At 34.8% G+C, this 22,934-nt stretch overlaps 1 protein-coding gene across 1 annotated transcript; it reads left to right on the top strand.

Annotated features, from left to right (window-relative positions):
- Positions 1–8,998: 8,998 nt before the first annotated feature.
- On the top strand, positions 8,999–12,833 carry LOC139488091 (glutamic acid-rich protein-like). Its single transcript, XM_071273474.1, has 6 exons — positions 8,999–9,121; positions 9,241–9,440; positions 9,721–10,053; positions 10,394–10,446; positions 11,226–11,496; positions 12,225–12,833. The coding sequence occupies exons 2-6, from the start codon at positions 9,272–9,274 to the stop codon at positions 12,743–12,745; spliced, it is 1,347 nt and encodes a 448-aa protein (XP_071129575.1). The 5' UTR covers positions 8,999–9,121; positions 9,241–9,271; the 3' UTR covers positions 12,746–12,833.
- Positions 12,834–22,934: the final 10,101 nt, after the last annotated feature.

The following is a 22,934-nucleotide window of genomic DNA, read 5'->3' on the forward strand; positions in this document are numbered from 1 at the left end:
GAAAACTATGCTGTGTCAACTATTTAATCACAATCCAAATTTAGAGCTGAATCCAGCTTAAATGTTGTGTCCATACTTGCCCCAACTGTTCAGGGTTCAACCTCTGCGGTCGTATATAGCTGCACCCTGCGGAGCATCTCTCTGAACTTGTACCACAAAATTCGATATCAGAAAAGGAAGGCTGGGATTGATGTTGGAGGTTATTGACCAATAGGTTAAGGAATTAGGAACAAAAAGGACCATAAACCGCAAAAGGAAGGCTGAAATGGAGTTTAGGGGTAAAACTCCAAGGGGGTATTCAAAAAGTGGGGGAAAGTTTCAAGAAGAAATCTCCAATTGCACAGTATTACACAAGAGCAAAAAAACTTCAATTGCACAGTATTGTGCAATAGCACAGTATTGGGGACAAAAGCAAGAAATCTTCTATTGCACAGAATTGCCCAACCACAAGAAATCTTCAATTGCACAGTATTGCGCAATAGCATAGGATTGTACAATAGCACAGTTTGGGGCAAAATCTTTTATTGCACAACATTGCGCTATAGCACAGTATTGCCCAATCACAAGGATCTTCAATCGCACAGTATTGGGCAAAAGTAAGTATACATAGTATTGCGCTATATCACAGTATAGCCTAATCACAAGAAATCTTCAATTGCACAGTATTGGATAATAGCCAAGAGATCTCCAATTGTACAGTAATGCACAAAAGCAAGAAATCTTCAATTGCACAGTATTGGGCAAAAGCAAGAAATCGTCTGTTGCACAATATTGTGCTATAGCACAGTATTGCTCAATCAACAGAAATCTACAATTGCACAGTATTCGGCAAGAGCAAGAAATCTTCTATTGCACTGTTACGGAGTCATGATTGCAATAAGACGTGATTGCTCAATTACATAGGATTGTACAATAGCACAGGATTTAACAATTTCACAGGATTAAACAATAGCACAGGCTTATACAGCAGCACAGGCTTGTACAATTCTTTTATTTTTTTAACATAAATCAGGTAATTAGTCTCGTTGAAATGGGATTCATTTTTGTCATTCCTGGAACACTTTAGCTTGCTTTATGGTACGAGAATTGAAGACTTTATGTCGACCTTCGGTTGCTTCAATCCACGCACTTTGGTATCTAGCAGATCATTGGTATTCCTTTCACGTCACCTTATTTTATATGTATGCTATCATTTAAAAAGTAATTGGCAACTAAGCGTTTTCAAAAGGCAGTGGCTATTTGGCCGACACAAGTCTTTGTAAAATCTATGGTTTAATATCCTGCCATGTGATTAAAAAAAAAGTGGTATGTAAAACTACATCATAAAACAGACATGACAGACAATATTAAACGTATTTTGATATGAATTTCAAATGGACAAATGTTTTACATTTGCCATTGTTAAAAAACAAATTCTTTGCCCCGGCCCTTTGGAAGAACTACACATTACACTGGATTCCTTTGAATCTGCGTCATGTGTGCATATGTTACATATGTAGATAGGTATATATAAAAATGAAGATGTGGGATGATTGCCAATGAAACAACTCTCCACAAGAGACCAAAATGGCACAGAAATTAACAATTATAGGTAAACGTACGGCCTTCAACAATGAGCAAAGCCCATACCGCATAGTCAGCTATAAAATGCCCCGAAATGACAATGTAAAACAATACCTTTAATGTCATTTGTTCGATTGACTTCTCCAGTTCCTCTATCATATCGGTTTTCCTTGAAGGTCTTCTGTAGTAGGAACCTATGTAAATTTGGTAGCTGCCTTGAACAGTAAGTGTTGCCCAGACTATCTCACAATCTCGCAATCTTCTTCTTTCTTCTTTTGTTACAGAAAACCATCAACGTACTGATGTTTACTTTCCGGCGCATGTCTGGTTAATGTTTTCAAAATAAATTTATGTAAATAATTTTTGTCAAAACATAAATTAACAAATATTTCTTGTTCAAAGTTATTGTTTTTGGTCACATATTTTCGTATTTTTCAATTTTTACAATTTTTCTTTGTTTTTAATTTATACAATTTTTTTTATTTAGTTTTAAATATTACATTTTTTATTTTTATTTTTTTTTGGTATAAGATAAAAACAAGAGTATCTGTTTATTTCAGATGAGGGTAAGTATCAAGTAGCACATCGTGCGTGAGTGCATCCTTGAAGTTTTCTGTAGTAGTGTTTTGAGTAATTTCAGCAGATAGTTTGTTCCAGTCTCTGATGGTTTGACAGAAAAAAGAAAATTTATAGCTGTCTTTATTGCATTGAATTTGTCTGTAGGATTCTTTATTGGTGGATCTTGTATTTGACTGACTCTGTTGTAATACATTATGCGATGGAATGGCTATATTTTCATTTACAATTTTGTGGAACATTATTAGCCTTGTTCGTAGTCGGCGTTCTTGTAAGGTTTGCCATTTCATGGTGTCTAGCATCTCAGACACACTGCTGGTGTTGTGATGTCTGTTGCACACGTACCTTGCTGCCCGTCTCTGAACTTTTTCTAGTGATCTTATATTTTCATTAGTAAATGGGTCCCATACAGTACAACAGTATTCTAACTTTGGTCTTATAAGTGTTTGGTACGCTCTTTCTTTAATTGTTTGTGATTGGACTTTAAGGTTTCTTCTGATGAAACCTAAGGATTTATTTGCTTTTGCAACAGTTTGTTGGATGTGGGTGTTCCATTTTAGGTCTGCTGAGATGGTGATACCTAAGTATTTTGCATGTTTTACAGTTTCTAGGATGTGTCCATACATGTTATAATAAAAGTGTATATGATTTCTTTTTGTTGTTATGTTCATGATGTTACACTTGTCTGGATGAAAAGACATAAGCCAATCTTTTTCCCATTGTATGGCAGCTTCTAGGTCTTCTTGAAGCTTGAGGCAGTCATTTTGAGTTTTAATTTGTCTGTAGATTATACTGTCATCTGCAAAGAGTCTGATTTTGCTATGTTGGATGTAATCTGGGAGGTCATTTATGTAAATTAGAAATAGTATTGGTCCTAGCACTGTACCCTGTGGGACTCCTGATGAGACTGGTATTTTTGAAGATGACATATTTTCTAAAAGTACTGTTTGAGTTCTGTTTGAAAGAAAGGAATCTACCCAGTTAATGATTTGATCTGATATGCCAAAGTATTTCATTTTGTATAGTAATCTTTTGTGTGGTACCTTGTCGAAAGCTTTAGCAAAATCCATGATTATAAGATCTGTTTGTATGTTCTTGTCGTTGTTCTGGAATAGTTCATGTATCAGTGAGATGACTTGTGATTCACATGATCGTTTTGCCCTAAATCCATGTTGTAATTCACACAGAGTGTTGTTTGTTTCTAAGTGATTCATCATACTGCTTGCAAAGATATGTTCGAGTAGTTTGCAAGCTATGCATGTTAAGGATATAGGCCTATAGTTGCCTGGGTTGTGTTTATCCCCCTTTTTGAATACAGGTGTGACATTTGCGTGGTTCCAGTCAGATGGTACTTTGCCTGTTTGTAGTGATCTTGTAAATATTAAAGTGAGGATATCTGTACATATTTCGATGTTTTGTTTTAGTACTTTGCCTGCGATGGTGTCAGGACCAGTTGCTTTATTTGGGTTTATGTTTTTGTTTAGCTTGTAAACACCATCTCTAATTATTCTAATGGGTTCCATTTTAGGGTGTTTACTAGGACCTTTGTCTGGAATGTTAGTGTTTGCTTCAGATGTAAAAGCCGACTGAAATTGTTTATTGAGTATATTTGCTTTCTCAGATGGACTTGAGTGCAGTGTACCTTCACTTCGCAGAGGAGCTATGCCGGTGTTTTCGTTTTTCTGGCTTTTAATATAGGTGTACAGTTTTTTAGGTGCATTTTTGAAGCATGATTGATCTGGCTCCTTTATTTCAATATCGAAAATCATATTTTCTATGTATTGCCAGTACGAGTTTCTCATTTCTTTCTGGAGCTTGGTTTTGATTTCTTGGTATTGTTTTTTATACTTGGGATTTTTCTTTTTCTTTTTGTATAGTTTGTTTTTCTTGTTGATTAGCTTTTTAAGTAGGTAATTTACCCAAGGTAGTTTCGATTTGTTACCAATACTTTTTGTTGGAATATTCTTGGTAATAGATTTTTGGATGTTGGTTTTGAACGTGTTCCAAAGTTCATCGAGATTTAATTTATCTTGGTCTTGTTTAAGTTCTTTGTATGTTTCAGTGAGATCTTTTTCTATTTGCTCCCAATTTGCCTTTTTGTAGTGAAGTACCTTATGAGCCTGTTGTTTATTTTGTGGCAGAGTTTATTTCACTGTAGACAATGTCATGATCACTTGCTCCGATTGGTAGTAATGTTTCGACTCTATTAACAAATGATGGGTTGGTCATACACAAAAGGTCTAGGGTTGTGTCGTTTCTGGTGTTCTTGTTTATGACCTGTGTTAAATTGTTGTCATTTAATATATCGAGGAGTTGTTGGTGTAGCGATGCATCAGGTTTACTAGGTATGACTGCTGGTGTGTTCCAGTCTATGTGGCCTAGGTTGAAATCACCACTTACCCAGATATTTGAGTTTGTTTTCTTGCATAGAACTCTGTTGAGTGAGATACCAAGTTGTTCTAAGGATTCTCCTTTATCTGATGGTGGTCGATAGTAAGTGCATAGGTAAAGTGATTTGTTACCTTCATAGGATATTTTTGCCCACACATTTTCACAATTTGTATCGAGGTCTTGATCGGTACCTGTATTTGTGATTTGTGTGGATGTAAACTGGTTTGATATAGCCAGTAACACTCCCCCATAGCCATCCTTTCTGTTTTTTGTATAGATGTTGTATTGGGAGGCTGGGATGTATTCGTATGGGGAGGTGTCATTTGAGAGCCATGTTTCAGTACCAAATATTATGCTGGGCTTACAAGAGTCAATGATGAGTTCAACTTCAGGTTTTTTGTTCTTTATTGACTGAAAGTTTATTGTAAGCACTCTTAGTGGTTCTGAGTTTTTAGCTGTGTGATTTGTATTTTTGTTTTTATCTTGCTTTTTTGTTTTTGATTTTGTTTGATTTTTCTGGATTGGTGATGATGTATGTATTGGTTCAGTTTGTATATTAATCTCTATTGTTATGAGTTCACTTTTAGCAGCTATGAACACTCCACTCTCCCTCTGAATAATATCCACCTCTTCAACGGGCCATAACTTGTATAATATCTGTTGATGTTCGCCACCAGTAGCTTCGGATGCAAGACTTGCAATTTGCTGTAACAGTTTTTTTGTCTCCCTGTATTTTGTGCTTTGATTTTTATAGTTCGTTCTTATGTTGTACTGTTATACCACTGTCCCAGGTTAGGGGAGGGTTGGGATCCCGCTAATATGTATAACCCCGCCACATTATTTATGTATGTGCCTGTCCCAAGTCAGGAGCCTGTAATTCAGTGGTTGTCGTGTGTTACATATTTGTTTTCGTTCATTTTTTTTTTATATATAAATAACGGGCCGTTAGTTTTCTCGTTTGAATTGTTTTACTCTGTCATATCGTGGCCTTTTAAAGCTGACTATGCGGTATGGGCTTTGCTCATTGTTTAAGGCCGTACGGTGGTCTCTTGTGGAGAGTTGTCTCATTGGCAGTTAAACCACGTCTTCTTTTTTTTTTTTTAAATTTGAGACATTTTCCTCACTCTTTTTGGTGTACATATGAAAGAACACTTGAATATATTTAATTTGATAGTTAAAAGTTTAAGTGTTGATATGAGTATCAGTAACACAAGTTTTTTTACATATAAATTTCGATATTTAATTATTATTCTTCCATTTTAATTCACCCAGTAAGATATAATTTAATCAGAGCCGGTTAGATAGCAAATTTGCTATTTTGCCGGTGCCGGTCAAATAGCCACTGCCTTTTTAAAACTATTTGAGAAATGAAAATGCCAAAGAGTTACGTTCCTTTATACCCTTACTTTCCCTATGAATCTGTCACTGCTGAACAACAGTTTGATTCTATGGGTACATGTTTGAGAAGTAGAAAAGGCAACAAGATTGCATACGGCACAATTGAGTTGAAGTAAAACAGACTAACACAAAGACGAAAAGATTATCAGCGTACAACACTACACAGAATATTAAAGATACAATGTACAACAGGGAAAAGAAATTAATAATTTTGATAAAAACTAGAAGTACTGCGCGATCAGAACTAACAAAATTATACCCCAACGCCTTGCAAAAGTTACAATTTGCAGGGAAACCCCAAAACCATTATGATGAAACAAAAGAGGTCGCATGTATATGATTAAGATTGTGATAGAGTTTGATAAATTCAGGAACATATATAATATACTGTTCCCAAATAAATTGTTATAAGGGGGTTTAAGAGGAGTAACGAATGAAAAAATATCGGTAGACCAAACATTATGCAATGACAAGGTTCTTTACTAAGAATAATCCGCGCCCCTCCACAATCCCCCAAAAAAATAAACGTAGAAAGAATACAAAATCATTATATGGTTAAGATTTCTTTTGGAGTTTAAATAGAGGTTTAGGAGGAAAGGTGGACACACCGTCATTTTATTATTATGTGCAGATATGATGTCATTTAAAATTAAACCAAAAATGTATTCAAATGACAAAATAATATGATAGGTGCAAAAGCAAATAATGTCAATAGTATTTAGTAAAAAAATTATATGTAAATTTTATATCCGCATCTGCTGGGGAAAATGTAATTTTTGTCCAGCAGATGCAGATACAAAATTTATACAATAATTAACGAACGGGAAGGCTGAAATACTAATTCAACAATTTAGATCCGTATTCACAATTGACAAATCAACATCAATACCTAAAACAACAAAATACATCAAAGAATCCATACCACAACTTATTATAACAACTAAAGGTTTCGAAAAACTACTTAAAGATGTAAACCCATCAAAAGCATCTGGACCAGATGGTATACCAAACAGAATACTAAAAGAATGTGCATCAGAAATAGCACCAGGACTAACTGCCATCTTTCAAACATCAATAGACACTGGACTACTACCCGAAGACTGGCTAAATGCAAACATCTCGTGCGTCTTCAAAAAGGGAGACAAACACGCCGCAGAAAATTATAGACCAGTCTCATTAACATCGGTACCTTGCAAACTACTAGAACACATCATATATATGCAAGCACATTCTAAAACACCTTGATAAACACAGAGTCTTAACATCACTTTATCATGGATTTAGATCTGGTTATTCATGCGAAACACAACTGCTGGTCACCTTGCAAGACTTCATGAAAGCATTTGACGCCGGTCTACAAACTGACATTGCAATCCTTGATTTTTCCAAAGCTTTTGACACTGTGCCACACAACAAGCTATTATCAAAAATGGAAGAATATGGAATCCGAGGACCACTTAACAACTGGCTAAATATGTTTCTTACACAGAGGAAGATGAAAGTTGTAGTAGAGGGGGAACAATCTGAAGAAGTAAAGGTGGACTCTGGAGTTCCACAGGGAACAGTACTTGGACCATTACTATTCTTATGTCACATAAATGACCTCCCAGACACTGTCAAGTCATCAGTACGGCTGTTCGCCGATGACTGCCTACTGTATAGAACCATCAAAACAGAAAAAGACCACAAACTGCTGCAAGAAGACCTAGCAAACCTAGAAGATTGGGCAAATAAATGGGGTATGCGATTTAACGCTAAAAAATGCTATATCTTGAGCATCAAAAACAAAAGCCAGAGATTCTACACTCTCAACGGCCAGATACTCCAACAAGTTCAAAACAACCCATATCTAGGATTGCAGATTTCAGAAGACCTGAAGTGGAGCACACACATAACAAATGTTGCAAAAAAGGCAAGTTCAACCCTTGGCTTCCTCAGAAGGAATTTAAGATACTGCCCGCAGGAATGTAAGAAAACCGCTTACATTGCCTTAGTTAGATCAACAATGGAATATGCGGCAACAGTATGGGACCCCTACAGTACAATAGATGCAAACAAACTGGAGCGTATACAACGACAAGCAGCACGCTTTATAACAGGCGACTATAAAACCAGAGAAGATGGCTGCGTAACAGACATGCTCGCCAAACTTGAACTTCAAGAACTAAAAGCCAGACGCACTAGCCAAAAACTTATATTTTTGTACAAGGTGGTTGAGGGATTGGTACCTGCTATCGATCCAGACGACTTTTTAAAATCAGCCAGACCAAGACGAACCATCACAGCGAAAAAGTTCGAAAATTACCAGGCAACAAACATAGTGGAAAAACAAGTGAGGAACAATACTAGGTGCTTTGACATTCCCACCAGTAAAACTCAGCAATACTCAAACTCATTCTTTATGTCCACAGTTATTAACTGGAACCATCTTGAGGATACTATTGTGCGCGAAACGAGCGTTGAGAGCTTTAAAGCTGCTCTCACGAGACGTCGGTAAATCGACGGCGCCTTCACCCCGTTGTATTAAAGCCAGAATTGGTAGCTACGACGTAACCATACAGATACAGATACAGATAGAACGGACAAACAAACAGACAGACGGAATCCTTTGTCACTCTAAAAGGTGAGATATAATAATATTAACGTACTAACAATTCAGAAATGAAATGAAAATGAAAATTTATCATCTTTATACCACAAAATAGGAATCTGAGAAAGTCCGAAAAAACTTTGCTCTTGTGAGGAACCATTTTACTTCGAAAAGAGGGGGATAGTAAAAGAGGTATTCTTACATGTATTGCCAAATTGGTGGAACAAATATTCTTCTGTTCAATCACAATCAGAGGACAAAAAAAGTATTCTAAATCCACATTTTCCCTATACCTTATAATGTTAAATTTTGAGCAAATAATTTGATTGATAGCGTCAAGGATTTGTATAGTAAGACTATCCTTGATAGCGTTAAAAAAATAAATAAAATTTTCTGACTCAAACAAAAAGCAATACCCCCACCCCTTTTAAAGTGTATTGGTTGCTCCCTATAGTGACTATACCATTCATCGACGTCATAAACATCTCTTCTGACAACGTTATCGTCGAGGTATCGTCGATAAATTGCACAAGGATTTTTTAGACGTCTAAATTGATCTCGTGCATCATTTCTAAAGAAGATAGACTTCGTAAGCAGAGAGTGGTAAGTTTATTACTTTAAAGTATTTTTCTTAAGTTCTTTGTTTTGTTGTTCAAATTTTTAAAGGGGGTAAACGAAAGGGGTTAAAACGGATTTCATAATGTTTTTTTTTTAATTTGCAGTTGACTCAACAATCAACACGACAACTTCAGTATGGAGTGGACAGCAGAAAAAGAAGAAAAAGTACATAAAGTAGTAGCTGGGTTCAGTGAAGCAATCATATGTGTTGCGACATTTGAATTCACATACGAACAGTGGGCAAATGTAGAAGGAGATATAAGAGCGGCTGAGGATAGGGAATCTGCCCTGATAAAGGAGTTAGGTATGTCAGTAATCTCCCTCCCCTGTCATTGCTCACACTTCTGAATGTAATACAAAATTGTCTATTATAATCATTTCGAACTACTTATATTTCTCGTAACCCCAAATCCTGTCAAAATCGTATTTATACGAAATGTTATTTTTCCAGATACTTTTCTTGAGTTGTTAGGTTGTTGTCTAATTAATTTTTGAAATGTACCTGCTTTCGCCTTAATATATGTCTCTGGCAGCACTAAATGTGCAAGAAAATTAAAATTATACTCTCGTGTTGCTCTATTTAGACAAATTAAAAGAACATGGCACAACAGAAAAAGAAGATTTAGAAAGGGAAGAATATGGGTTGAAAGTTCAAGACGACACCGGTAATATATCTGACGAATTGAAAGACTTGGACGAGGCATTAGACGTGGCAGAACAACAGATGGCATCTGTAAGATCAGAACGTCAAGGTGCACCTATGAGTGCAGCAGAGCAACACGAGGCATTAATTAGAGCAGAACATCAAGAGGAATCTTTGAGTGCACCAGAACAGCTAAAGGCATCTGAGAGTGCAGCAGAACAAGAGGAATCTATGAGTGTAGAAGAACAAAAAGAGGCATACATGAAATTAGCAGGTAATGACATATTTTTTTAATTCCATTGCCACTTGTTTTATTTTAATAGTTTTAATTCTGATTTGTTTTACACTTTACCTTCATAAACAGTTCTACCTTTATATGTCCGTGTTTTTTGTTGATTTTTTTTACTCTTACCTGAATAGAAGCATATTTTCCGTTAGAATATTTGAAAAAAATTGTTAAGCCGTTTTCGGTTTTTCCGTTAGAGAGTGAAAATCCTTATCATCATTGGCTGGATCTGCAAATCTTATGTTATCTTGTCAGGGTTTTTTTTATAGTTTTTTTTTTAAATGAAAATGACAATATAGTTATATTCATGAGAGTATTTTATTTTTAGATGTTTTAGGACCAACAGAAAAATCGCCAAAGAATGACGGATATCTTTTCCAGGTACAATACAATATTTAAGAAATAAGTCCTGGGGGTTTGAGCTATTCTGTCCACGGTTTTGCACTTTTTTTTTAATATTTTACCACGAGCGACAGTGCTGTTCTCTATTGTTTGTATTGATTTGTGTCTTTTACTTCTTCGGGCCACCAGGGTTACTGGGGGAATAGAAATATGGCCGCTTATTTTTCTTCCAACCGGCAGTAAAAACGCTTGCCAAAGTGGGGCTTCCGTTTGGCTGTGCGGGATGTATTAAGTACATAGCCACATCCGATCAGAATGGGGACGCTAAATCCGATGCCTTGTGTAAAGAAAGTGACATGCTCTCTGCACGTTAAGAACCCTTGCAACAACAACAACTGTTTGAGGGTCCGTAGGTGGCCTGTTACACGTCAAAATTTCTGTCCCTATCCAAATACCCTCTATTCCAATGGCAATCCAAATTTCGCCGACCATCATTCCGGCTGGCCTCTTTTACAAGACCTACCTAGTATTTTATTTATTGTCAACTCGTTCTCGTCCAGAAAATGCATGAAATATTTGCCACTGGACGTTAAGCAACCATCAATCAATCAATTTATTTCTTCGGCGTAGTCAGAATGCATAGTTGGTGGGATCTTGTATACTGTCCAATATGTTTAGTATAATTCCTGTTTTGCTTTTAATGTTTGATGAGATATGGTTTATAGATATTTTCCCCAAAACACAATACATGTGAAAGTGTAACATGTTGTACATCTATATTATAACAATTATATATACATGTTGTGATATTTTCATAGGATATTGTCCAGAATTCTAAACAGGATGGAGCTATTAGCAAACAATCAAAAAAGGACAAAAAGAGGATAAAAAGAAATATTAAGAAAGACGAGAAATTAAGAGAAAAAATTGCTAAAAAAGAGGAAAAAGTTGTACAGTTGCACTTAAAGTTGGTAGATCAAATTATGAAAAGGTACAACAAAGACGTCAAAGTACAACGAAAAAAGGAAGAAAAGAGGAGAAAGAAGATTGACAAGATTGAGATAAAAGCTCAAAATATGTTGGAGAAAGGTATTCATTTTTTTGAAATGTACACTTCCAGGTTTTTTTCCTTAAACGATTCTTTATGGACGCCTTTGACAGGACGAGTAATATTTTCAAATGTAAGGACATGCTAATGATATTTGGGAAAAAAATAGTACAAACTAGAATTCTTTTATTATTTTTAATTCAACCAACATGTTTTACATGTGTAAATACGAAATATAATCATATAAAATCACATCTTTGCATGTTTCAATCTTATTAAAATAAGTTCGCATCATTTGCTCCTCGATTTTTTATATGTCGCCGTGTGTATAAAAAATCGAGGAGCAAGTGATGCGAACTTATTTTAATAAGATTGTGCAAGTTTCTAAAGCGGTTATTGAATTAACAATTGGTATGCTGTATTTTTTTTTCTATTGCACACTAATAAATTTTAAAAAGTACAACAAAAGCACATTAGACTGTTAAAAGTTCAGTTCCTTGTCCAGTTTCATTTTTAGTGCAATATATATTGTACTGTTTCATGTTCTTTGAATAGCAGCTTTTTCTTTATCAAACATGACTTTATGTATAGTAAAACAGGATTTAATAGCTGATACCAAGTTAATACTGAACTAAATTTGAATGCAAAAATAAATAAAAAAACATTTTTTGTATTGGTCTTTAATCAATAAGTGGTCTCATTTAATACTTTCCCTAGTTTTATATTATGATTTTAAAAATGCATGATATACTAACACTTGTGTTTACAGAAATGAAGAGGATAAAGAAAGTAGACGCAAAAGATGAAAAGAAGAAAAAGACCCCCATGATGGTTGAAAAGGACAAAAAACACGATACAAAGAAAAGCAAAACAAAGAAAGAGACAGAGAATAATAAGAGTCAAGAGATGAAAGAGGCACGCAATAAAGATGGTATAAAGGCTATGAAGAAAAACAAAACAAAGAAAGAGACAGAGAATAATAAGGGTCAGGAGATGAAAGAGGCACGCAATAAAGATGGTGTAAAGACTATGAAGAAAAGCAATACAAAGAAAGAGACAGAGAATAATAAGGGTCAGGAGATGAAAGAGGCACGCAATAAAGATAGTGTAAAGGCTATGAAGAAAAACAAAACAAAGAAAGAGGCAAAGAAAAACAAAGATGAAAAGAAGAAAGAGTCCCAAACCATGGAAAACATTGATATTGACGGAAAGAAAAACTCAAACATTCAGGCATTTTTGCGAATCTTTTCATGCAACAAACGTCAGGAAAAGCATGAGGCTGTAGTTTGATAAATCGATCGTTTTTGTATTATACCAAACTTTTCGTTATTTTCATCACTGTGTTTTGTATTATATTAAATTTTATATATTTTTGTTATCTCTTTTTTCATATTTTTTTTCTGAATGAGACGTCAAAATGGAATTATGCATTTATACAAAGGGTCGACACGATTGGACCTGCCTGAAGAAAGATGTAATGAAATATAAGTCATATCATTTATTAATTAACTAGGATTTTAATTTTGCTACTGAAGGGTCGACGGTTCTCCGGCTTCCTCCACAAATTACCACAACAACTCCGCGTATACAGGTACATAACAGGAAAACAGTAAAAGTGACGCCAAAAAAAAAAACGAACATGATCTGTGTTTTTGGTGGTAATATGCATTGTGTCTAATCTTTTTATATCTTGATTGAGGCAAAGTACAGTTATAATGCTGAAAAGGCATATTCAGCATTGTTTCCAAATACAAGAACATAACAAGAGAAAAGTAAAAAAGGCGTCACCCAAACTCGGCCTTCATATCTGTTTTTTGGTAGTGAGAAAATGTGTACCTGCTTCACAATATTTAGTTGAGACAAACTGATGAAAACCAATATCGGCCGACGTACGGACGGACGTACACACGGACACAGGTAAAAACGAAACGACATCGTCGCCAAGTGACATGTGTTTTAAAAAGTGCGCTGTGGTGTATCACGGCTAATTAGACAACTTTCCAGCCAAATACAAATAATGTCGATGTAAGCAAGTATAGCCGCCGTACGGCCTTCAACAATGAGCAAAATCCACACTGTATATAGACAATAATAAAAGACTAACAAAATGTGAAACAATGTAAATGAGGAAAAAACTGCCCGTTTTATATTTATACATTATGCCTAATTATAGACTTAAAACAATATTATATATTATGGAACGCCATCACTGCATTATAAGAAGAAACTATGACATGTTGCAAATGTTGCTTATATGATGTGAATTCTCCTTTAAATGATGTGAATTCTTCTTTACATGATGTGAATTCTTCTTTACATGATGTGAAAACTTCTTTACATGACGTAAAAACTTCTTAACATGATGTAAAAACTTCATTACATGATGTGAAAACTTTTTTACGTGATGTAGTTGTTTCATTACATGATGCGAAACTTTCTTATAAAAACCCTTGTACATGATGCAAATACTTTAGTATATGATGTAAATATTGCAGTACGTGATGTGAACGTCGCCTAAAACCTCGGTCACACCTAACCGGATAGCACGAACGGACGTCTAATAGATGAAAATAAAAGTTGTCCGTTGACAAAATTGTTATCCATTGGGAGTCCGTTGATGTACTGACCAAACGGACGCACAAAGGACACACACCGGATATGATGCAATGTACGAGAAACGGAAACGTACCGGATAAAAGGGATGTCGGACGTACATCCAACCGAGACCAGTACTGCATAAAACGGACATGTACCGAACGGAAGCGTAGCGGATAAAACGGATGAACAAGACGATATACGGAAAATTAAAGGCGACAATAATAATACATGCATGTAGATTGTATATGTGTTCGAAAATTTTCTGTGTAACTGGTTTGGTTTGTTCTTCAAAACGCCACCAAAGGTTAGTGTCAGGCCTGCTTAAGAGCTTATTGATAGTGAAGACGTGTCCTTACTTAGATCGATTATGAATAATTAAGCATTCATGACACTCAAGAAATCTGACATACCAATAATAGGCATTTTTGACGCGAAATTTTCAATTTATCCGTTTCAGATATGTTCATCATCCGTTATTACGTCCGGTAGAAGTCAGTTTCACATTCGCCCAACATCCGTTTTATCCGATAAACCTCCGCTAAAATTCCTTTTTTGGAGTTGTATACCAGACCTCCAACGGCTGTATAAGGGAAACGAAAAGGACGAGTACCGTACAAAACGGACGTCTACCGGTCGTTCAACGGACACTTTATCCATTGGACGTCCATTCAAAGTTTTGAACATGCTCAAAATTTTCCACCAGACAGAACGGACGCCGACGGATAAAACGTACACTTAACGGACATGCAACGGATATGGACGGACGTCTAACGGATAAGAACGGACGTCAACCGGACATTAACGGATTGAAAAAAAAAGTTATCCGTTAGGCGTCCGTTCGAGCTATCGATAAGTGTGACCGAGGCTTTACAAAGTAAGTGAACCAATTGTACATGTACTGTATAATACATGTAAGTAGCTTCTGGATGTATGAGAATTATTTGAGAATATTTTTTGGTAGGGGTGCATTTGCCAACAATGCTTTTCGAAAGTTCTATTTTTATATAAAATTCACTTAAATTAGGTTTTATATTTATATACATATTTTCAAAAAATTACTTATTTTATACTTAAAAAAAAATTAAAATATGACACGGCCATACTTATATAAGCTCTAAAAAATTGAGAACAACACGTTTAATAATTTCATGCGTTCGAAGCGCTTTTCTGGATTTACCTTCATTAGGAACGCACAGGTCCGAACATTTGATATCCGAAGATGCATAAGTAACAAAAAGGTTGAAGAGCTATATAACAAAAATGCCTAAAATAAACAGCCAAATTCATCTAAAGTCAACTTTGCCTGAGGGAGTTGAAACCTTAGTTTCTTAATAATTTCAAAAATTATAAACGGACAATTTTCAAAAAAGTTTGTTAAATCATGTCACTACCGAAGTACTGACTTCTGAGCTGATAATACTCTCGGTGACTGATAGTCTCTAAGTGTACACTCATAATTTACAAAATTCCCTTTAAAATGCATTTAAATACCACAATAAGCCATTACTTACTATATGATTTTCAATACCGTATTTATATAAAGTATGTAGAACATACCATTACCATTAACAGTTATCAAACCATAATGCATTTTAATATAGAATTTCATAAAAAAAAAAGAAGGGTCATTTGATTTCTATATTAAATCTAGCAAAATTATGACCTATATTTTTGGCACATCCAATTCATCGTATACCCATTTAAAGGAATTTAAGTTAGCCCTCCCCCGCCCCCCCCCCCCCCCCCCAAAAAAAAATAATGAAGTGTTCACATAACGTTATATTTGGCATTTATACTATGTAAATCTTTTGGCCCAATGTAATAGAATAACGACATAATGATTTTTTAGCTCACCTGTCCCGAAGGGCCAAGTGATCTTTTCCCATCACTTTGCGTCCGTCGTCGTTGTTAACTTTTACAAAAATCTTCTCCTCTGAAACTACTGAGCCAAATTACACCAAACTTGGCCACAATCATCATTTGGGGTATCTAGTTTAAAAAATGTGTCCGGTGACCCGGCCACCCATCCAAGATGGCCGCCATTGCTAAAAATAGAACATAGGGGTAAAATACAGTTTTTGGCTTATAACTCAAAAACCAAAGCAATTAGAGCTTTAAAAATTTAGAGATAAAATTTGTTTATCAGGTCAAGATCTATCTGCCCTGAAATTTTCAGATGAATCGGACAACCCGTTGTTAGGTTGCTGCCCCTGAATTCGTAATTTTAAGGAATTTTTGCTGTTTTTGGTTATTATCTTGAATATTATTATAGATAGAGATAAACTGTAAACAGTAATACTGTTCAGCAAAGTAAGATTTACAAATAAGTCAACGTGACCAAAAAGGTCAGTTGACCCCTTAAGGAGTTATTGCCCTTTATAGTCAATTTTTAACAATTTTTCGTAAATCTTAGTAATCTTTTACAAAAATCTTCTCCTCTGAAACTGCTGGGCCAAATTAAACAAAACTTGGCCATATTCATCATTAGGGTATCTAGTTTAAAAAAGAACCAAGATGGCTGCCATGGCTAAAAATAGAACATAGGGATTAAATGCAGTTTTTGGCTTATATCTCAAAAACCAAAGCATTTAGAGCAAATCTGACATGGGGAAAATTGTTAATCAGGTCAACATCTATCTGCCCTGCATTTCTCAGATGAATCGGACAACCCGTTGTTAGGTTGCTGCCCCTAAATTGGTCATTTTAAGGAAATTTTGCTGTTTTTGGTTATTATCTTGAATTTTATTATAGATAAAGATAAACAGTTTTTCATAATTTTCATAAAATTTGTAAATTTTTGCTAACATTTTCCATTGTAACTACTGGGCTAAGTTCATTATAGATAGAGATAATTGTCAGCAGCAAGAATGTTCAGTAAAGTAAGATCTACAAACACATCACCATCAGCAAAACACAATTTTGTCATGAATCCATCTGTGTCCTTTGTTTGATATTCACATAGACCAAGGTGAGCGACACAGGCTCTTTAGAGCCTCTAGTTTAACATAACGTAAAGAGAGTTTCGCATCATGTAATGAAACTTTCAGATGACGGGTAATGCTTAAACGGCTGTTGGTAACTTAACCACAGCCCAAGATGGAGCCGCCTTGTGTCGGTTAGGAACTTCTCTTCTATACAATAACAATACCATGGATGCATCAATTAAACCACGGAATTAAAAAGTTGTATTAATCGTTTAGGGAAACCCCTAAACTTAACAGGTGATTAAATTCTACAAAATAAAGGATTACAGCACGATTTAAAAAAACCCTTAGGCTGTCCGTAACTTAAAAACAACTTGTCCGTAACTTTTTTCATTATACCAATAGGAATGTCCGTAACTTTCAAAGAATCGACATACGTGGATGTAATGTTTTACTTATGATAGAGATTGCATCGAACACATAATCAGAAAAGAAGTAGATCTCTAGTATGATATAATTCATTTGAATTAGAATGGAAGACAAAATTGGTAATTATTACTATACTATATATAAAAATATTAATTTTCGCGAACCATTTAGATCACGGAAATTCCAAAATATGGCATCAGTAAGGAGAGTTGTGCAAATAATGCGAATACACAGAACCCCCATCCAAATTATGTTTAGCTAAAAGTATTCATCATTTTCTATTTTATATGTACTAACAACATTCCATTTTTCTATGATTTCGATTAAAATATTCCAAAATCTGATCGAATGCCCAAAATAAACATTGTCTGATTGGTTGAAGTACTGCGGCGTCGATGATTAGCATAATAAGCCTCGATGTAAAGCACACGCTTCACAGGAATAAGGAGAGTTTTACAAATAATGTGAATACACAGATCCTCCATCCTATTTATATTTTGCTGGAAATGTTGCAGTGTTCATCATTTCTGTTATGATTCTGCTCACAACATTTCATTTTTTCTATAATTCCGATTTAAATATGTGGAACCCGCAATAAAAATAGATGGCTTCAATCACGTGGCCTCAATGATTTAATAGCAACACAAAAAATTCCGTTAATATAACCATGTTGTACCTTGACCTTGAGTTCTACACAATCGTAACTACTCGGCCATTCTCGCTATGCAGTACAGTTATTTCTTCGTGCAACCAGAAAGGCCGAGTAGTTCCGATTGGAGTTCTACGATGTTACATAAACCAAATCACACATACAGATCTTTGCGCTCAGATGTAATTCTTGGTGAAGTATACGGGTAACTTCGTTTACGAAAATTTATACACACTTTATCATCAACATATTACCAGGCATTTGCATATTCACGTTTTTTTATGCTGAACTGTAGTCGAATTCAATTCTATACATTTTTTTTTACGTGAAGCAATAAGAGTAAGAATATTTTTTCGCGCCAATTTAACCAGCTTCGTCACCATCAACAAAATTATTTACCGGTATTTTTGTGAAATTTCAGTTATATAGTTTATCAATTAGAGAAATTTTGGTAAGTATTACTTATTTATGTTAAGGTTCTACTAATGTGCTTCTCTAGACCTTTTTGACTGACCGTTTTATCCCATTTATCTCAATACTATCTCCGATGACAGAAATGTCAACTCGACCTATTCGTGTCGAAAGTGAAAATCGCATCTATTTGATGAAATATTTTCTTCTTCAACGGTTCATGCATTATTTTGTATTATTTGATAACCAATCACATTCACGTTGCATGTTTGCATGAAAATGGTTATGTATTTGTAAATTGTAAAGGCGATGCAACATGCGAGGTCAGTGCGCGATCACGTGACATTAGTATTTGTAAACAAACATGCTCCACGTGTAACACGTGTCTGAATTATCCTTTTAAAGTGTTATGATTTTTCAATCAATATTTTATGATATATTTCTTTTCGTTTTTAGGTTTGCATATCGGTAGTCCAAGTGGATTAGAAATAGTTCTGTGTGGTTTTTTTTCTTTCTAGAATTAGAAGGTAAGTCTACTTAAGTTTAAAAAGATGACTCCACTTTCCCTCTACATTTAAAACCCGCTTACTAATTCAAACAGCATTTGCTCCCCTTGAACGCTAATTTGCCCCTTCCCCGTCATTTCCCTTTAAATTTGCGCAAAAGTTATACTTTTAGTCCATTTACATTAACGGCTGATTTGTGATTTTACCATCTCAACTGCAGTTAACATATTCAACACATTTGACCATTCAGAATGAGTTCCCATGTTTTTTGTCTTATATGAAGGAGGTTTTAGGTAATGTTTTCCTAAACACCTTATTGTTATTTGTCTGTCTGGATTGTTAAAACCACAAAATCAGATAGTGATGAATATGCAAGTTTTCAACAATCCCGCAAAATTGACAGATGTGTGTGAGAGGGTGAAAATTACCCTTCTGATGTACTGATATTTTTAGCACCCCAAGTGAGAATCTAACTCAGGACCTTCAGCACTGAAGCCATCGGCATCGGTCTCAACCACAAGACAACAAACTCACATTTGACGAACTAATTTCTTCTAAAACCGTACATGCATTAATTCTGTATCATTTGATAACCAATAACATTCACGTTGCATGTCTGCATGATAATGGTTTTTGATGAATGGACTGTAGTGTATTGCAAAATCAATGCAAATTGTGGCATCAGTGCCCCTTCATGTGACATAATTATTTGTAACCAAACCGGCTTCTCATGTAACACGTATTTATGTGTCTGTTTTTAGCTTTGCATATCAGGTGATCAGTAGTTGAAGTAGATTAAATATAGTCACTGTGTCATTGTTCCTGTTTTAAGTAGTGATTTTTTATAATAGAATTAGAAGGTAAGTCAAAATAAGTCATTATTTAAGAGTGGGATCGGAGTTGTCCTGATCCCGAAATCATGACATTAAAAAGATGAAATCCTTATAAAGTCCCGCATTTAGAAAATATCAAATCCCGACTTCCAGATTGAGAACTTCAAAAATAGATGCACCCCGGATCCCGAAAGGGTCAATAGAACATGGTTTTTTATGTCGGGTTTAAACGCATCCATGAAATCTCTAGTCTAAAAATGCCAGTGATATAAAGATAAACAGGTAAGCAACTGTCTAGGACCAAGTAAGGGAGGGGAAAAACAGTATTAGTACTACATGTATTTCGCAGAACGATAAACAGATGCATCGACAGACAACGGGGATGTGGAAAATTTAGTTGATTATATACATGTAAGAAATCACTGAAGCATGATGGGAGTTATGAAAAGTTCTGTATCCGCCTCTGATATTTGCAGGTTTTCTTAGTAAAGATACCTTAAAATATCACCAACTCTGACTGAGCACACAGTGTGATTCATTTTAGCTCATTAGCTGGGCTCATTTGCTAAAAATGTTCATTGCGGGTCACTGGCAAATATTTTATGATATTCATGTGTAGATAAGCTAAAAATCTATACATCATTGTACATGTGTGCGAGGCAGAATGATAAACAGATTATCAGTTTTTCTTCGTATAGATCCCTTAATATATCCCCCACTGAGGACACAATTTGATTCACATTAGCTCATTAGCTACACTCACTCGCCATTAAGTTCATTGCGGCTCACTGGCTTATGTGTAGAAAAGCGGATATTAAACATGTACATACATGAGGGTGATATACTGTCAGGTGCAAACAGTCATTCTTGGCTACCGTTAGGCCACGTTTTTTTTTAATTTGTTGGTTTATGGATTTTCTCCATGAAAAAGTCGGGTCGGTCAGTCGGGAAAAAAAAGAAAAAAAATCTTTCAGGACAGAAACCTGATATGCAAAATAAATATAGATTTCACCTTTCTAATAATATGTTTGACCTACTATTTTGTCATTCTTAAATTTTAGTTTGATGAAATATTATTGCTCAGCTGTAAACATCGAATGGAATTGTCTAATAATTTCCTGTAAAAAGGGGGGTACACGGTCAAAGACGAAATTAAATCGTCATTTCACAAACAAGAACAACAGATGAACGTCCGAAGCTCTTTATCAAAACTTGGTGAATAATAATAAAAGCACTATAAATGATAAAAATAAAATGTAAAAACATCGTACCAAAATAAGTTTCAACACACGTGTCAAAAACGTAATAGACTTGTCCACTGGTAAAACGAGAATATCAGGTTAAATAATCTGTTGTCATGCATTCCGTTTTTTTTTTTATCCAAATGGAAGATATTTTTTATTATCTATGAAACAAGAAAATATGAAATGATTTGTTAAAATTCAGTACTTAAACTTGATGTCTTGAACTTCCACCTGTCCACATTTGCACAAGTCTATTTCTATGAGAACATGAATATTACAGACTGGTGACAAATAAGGGAAACCAACTAGTGGTGTAATTGGTTTTAAACACAGGTTTCGTTCTGCAAAATTATTTGCGCAAACGACTTTTCAAGGTCATTGATAATTGATTTGTCTATTTTTTGAAACGTTAACTGGAAGTGTCATCTTTTCACAACAGAAATTGTCATCACTTCTGTTAGTGGTTTATGCATTTCATTTCATAAAAAAAAGGTTATTTTAATTATTTTCCAGGGTTAATGCATTTGTTAGGGCCGGGGAGAATAAAAAAAAGCCTGAAAAGTCAATTTTAGTTTTATTCTGGAAATCGGCAAAATCGGGTCGGCGGATCTGTAAACCATCAAATTAAAAAATCCTGGCCCTAGCTTCAAATTAGTTTTAATTAAATCACTGTGATTAGTCAAAATATCCTGATCTCAAATAATAATCATTACTATAATTTTTGGAAAACAAATAGCGTGATTTGTTAATATCAGCTGATTTTTTTATCGTCTGAAAAAAGTGAACATGTCATGTCTTAAAATTACCGTTACCTTCTTTTGGCAATATCTTCATTCTGTACAATAAGGTACCCCAGTATTACCCTCATACATGTACATGTGTTTTCGTATGTCATTTGAATTTGTACTTTGCATGCCTTTTCAAATGAAATTGTGACGCCAGAATGCATTCTTAATACCACAAATAAATAACTGATGAGAAAAGGCCACACATGCCAACCAAAATTTTTGCAGCCACTTCAAAATGTGTGAGGACACCATATCAAGCTTGCGTTCATGTTGTGTTAAAACTGTTTTAGGAAGCTGAAAAATACCAACAATAGAAAAATCAATAGATAATCGGTATTGAAAAGCCAATGATCTTAGTACATACATGTATAAGTGTATATACATAAATATGTCAACCATAAAATACAACTGATTTAATTTACACCACAACTGTTGGAAAAAACCTTTATGCCTTTTTTTTAACTTATCTCATTCTAGTCCATTCATCTGACAGAATCGGTGTAAATTTCATGAATTCTTTAATAACATGTATAATTCTGGACTATTCCCTATACTAGCACTATCTGTTAGCCATTTACGGGTCTTTTGCATTTAAAGTTCAGTTTTAGTGGGTTTATTTTGCGAAAAAGAACTAAATTTCGAGACCATAGTTTTTTTTGCAATGTTAAAATGACCTAAATTTAAAGGACAGTATATAGACCCAAAAATGGTACATCACATTCTACACATCAAGATTTTAGCAGGAAAGACTTCCATTGGAGTATTTAACCATAACGACTTTTTAATTTGATCTCCTCCACTAATAGAAGTCGTTGAAGTAGAATATTTAATGTAGGTTTGTCCACATTTTGGTATATTAATATATGTATAGAAATAATGTTGAGCCTGTTCCTAGATGCCTGTTATAGACTTTAATATTTATTATTTATTAAAAAAAAAAGAATCAATTCTTTTTGAAAAGTTTTATTCTATGGAAATGTATCCCCCCCTTTTATAAGTTGAAAAGGCTACATAGAGGTCAATATACAGTCTCCAACAGAACACCAAAGAAGGAAAAATATAGTGAATTTTGGAGAATTAATATTTAAGAATTGAAT

This window comes from Mytilus edulis, chromosome 1 (assembly GCF_963676685.1).
Source record: "Mytilus edulis chromosome 1, xbMytEdul2.2, whole genome shotgun sequence".
NCBI classification, from domain to species: Eukaryota; Metazoa; Mollusca; class Bivalvia; order Mytilida; family Mytilidae; genus Mytilus; species Mytilus edulis.

Bases quoted from the DNA above. Each gene is read 5' to 3' on its own strand.
- LOC139488091 (XM_071273474.1), top strand. From the start codon at position 9,272: ATGGAGTGGACAGCAGAAAAAGAAGAAAAAGTACATAAAGTAGTAGCT. The intron at 10,447-11,225 runs GTACAATACAAT...ATATTTTCATAG, and splicing joins ATGACGGATATCTTTTCCAG to GATATTGTCCAGAATTCTAA. The intron at 11,497-12,224 runs GTATTCATTTTT...TTGTGTTTACAG, and splicing joins TCAAAATATGTTGGAGAAAG to AAATGAAGAGGATAAAGAAA.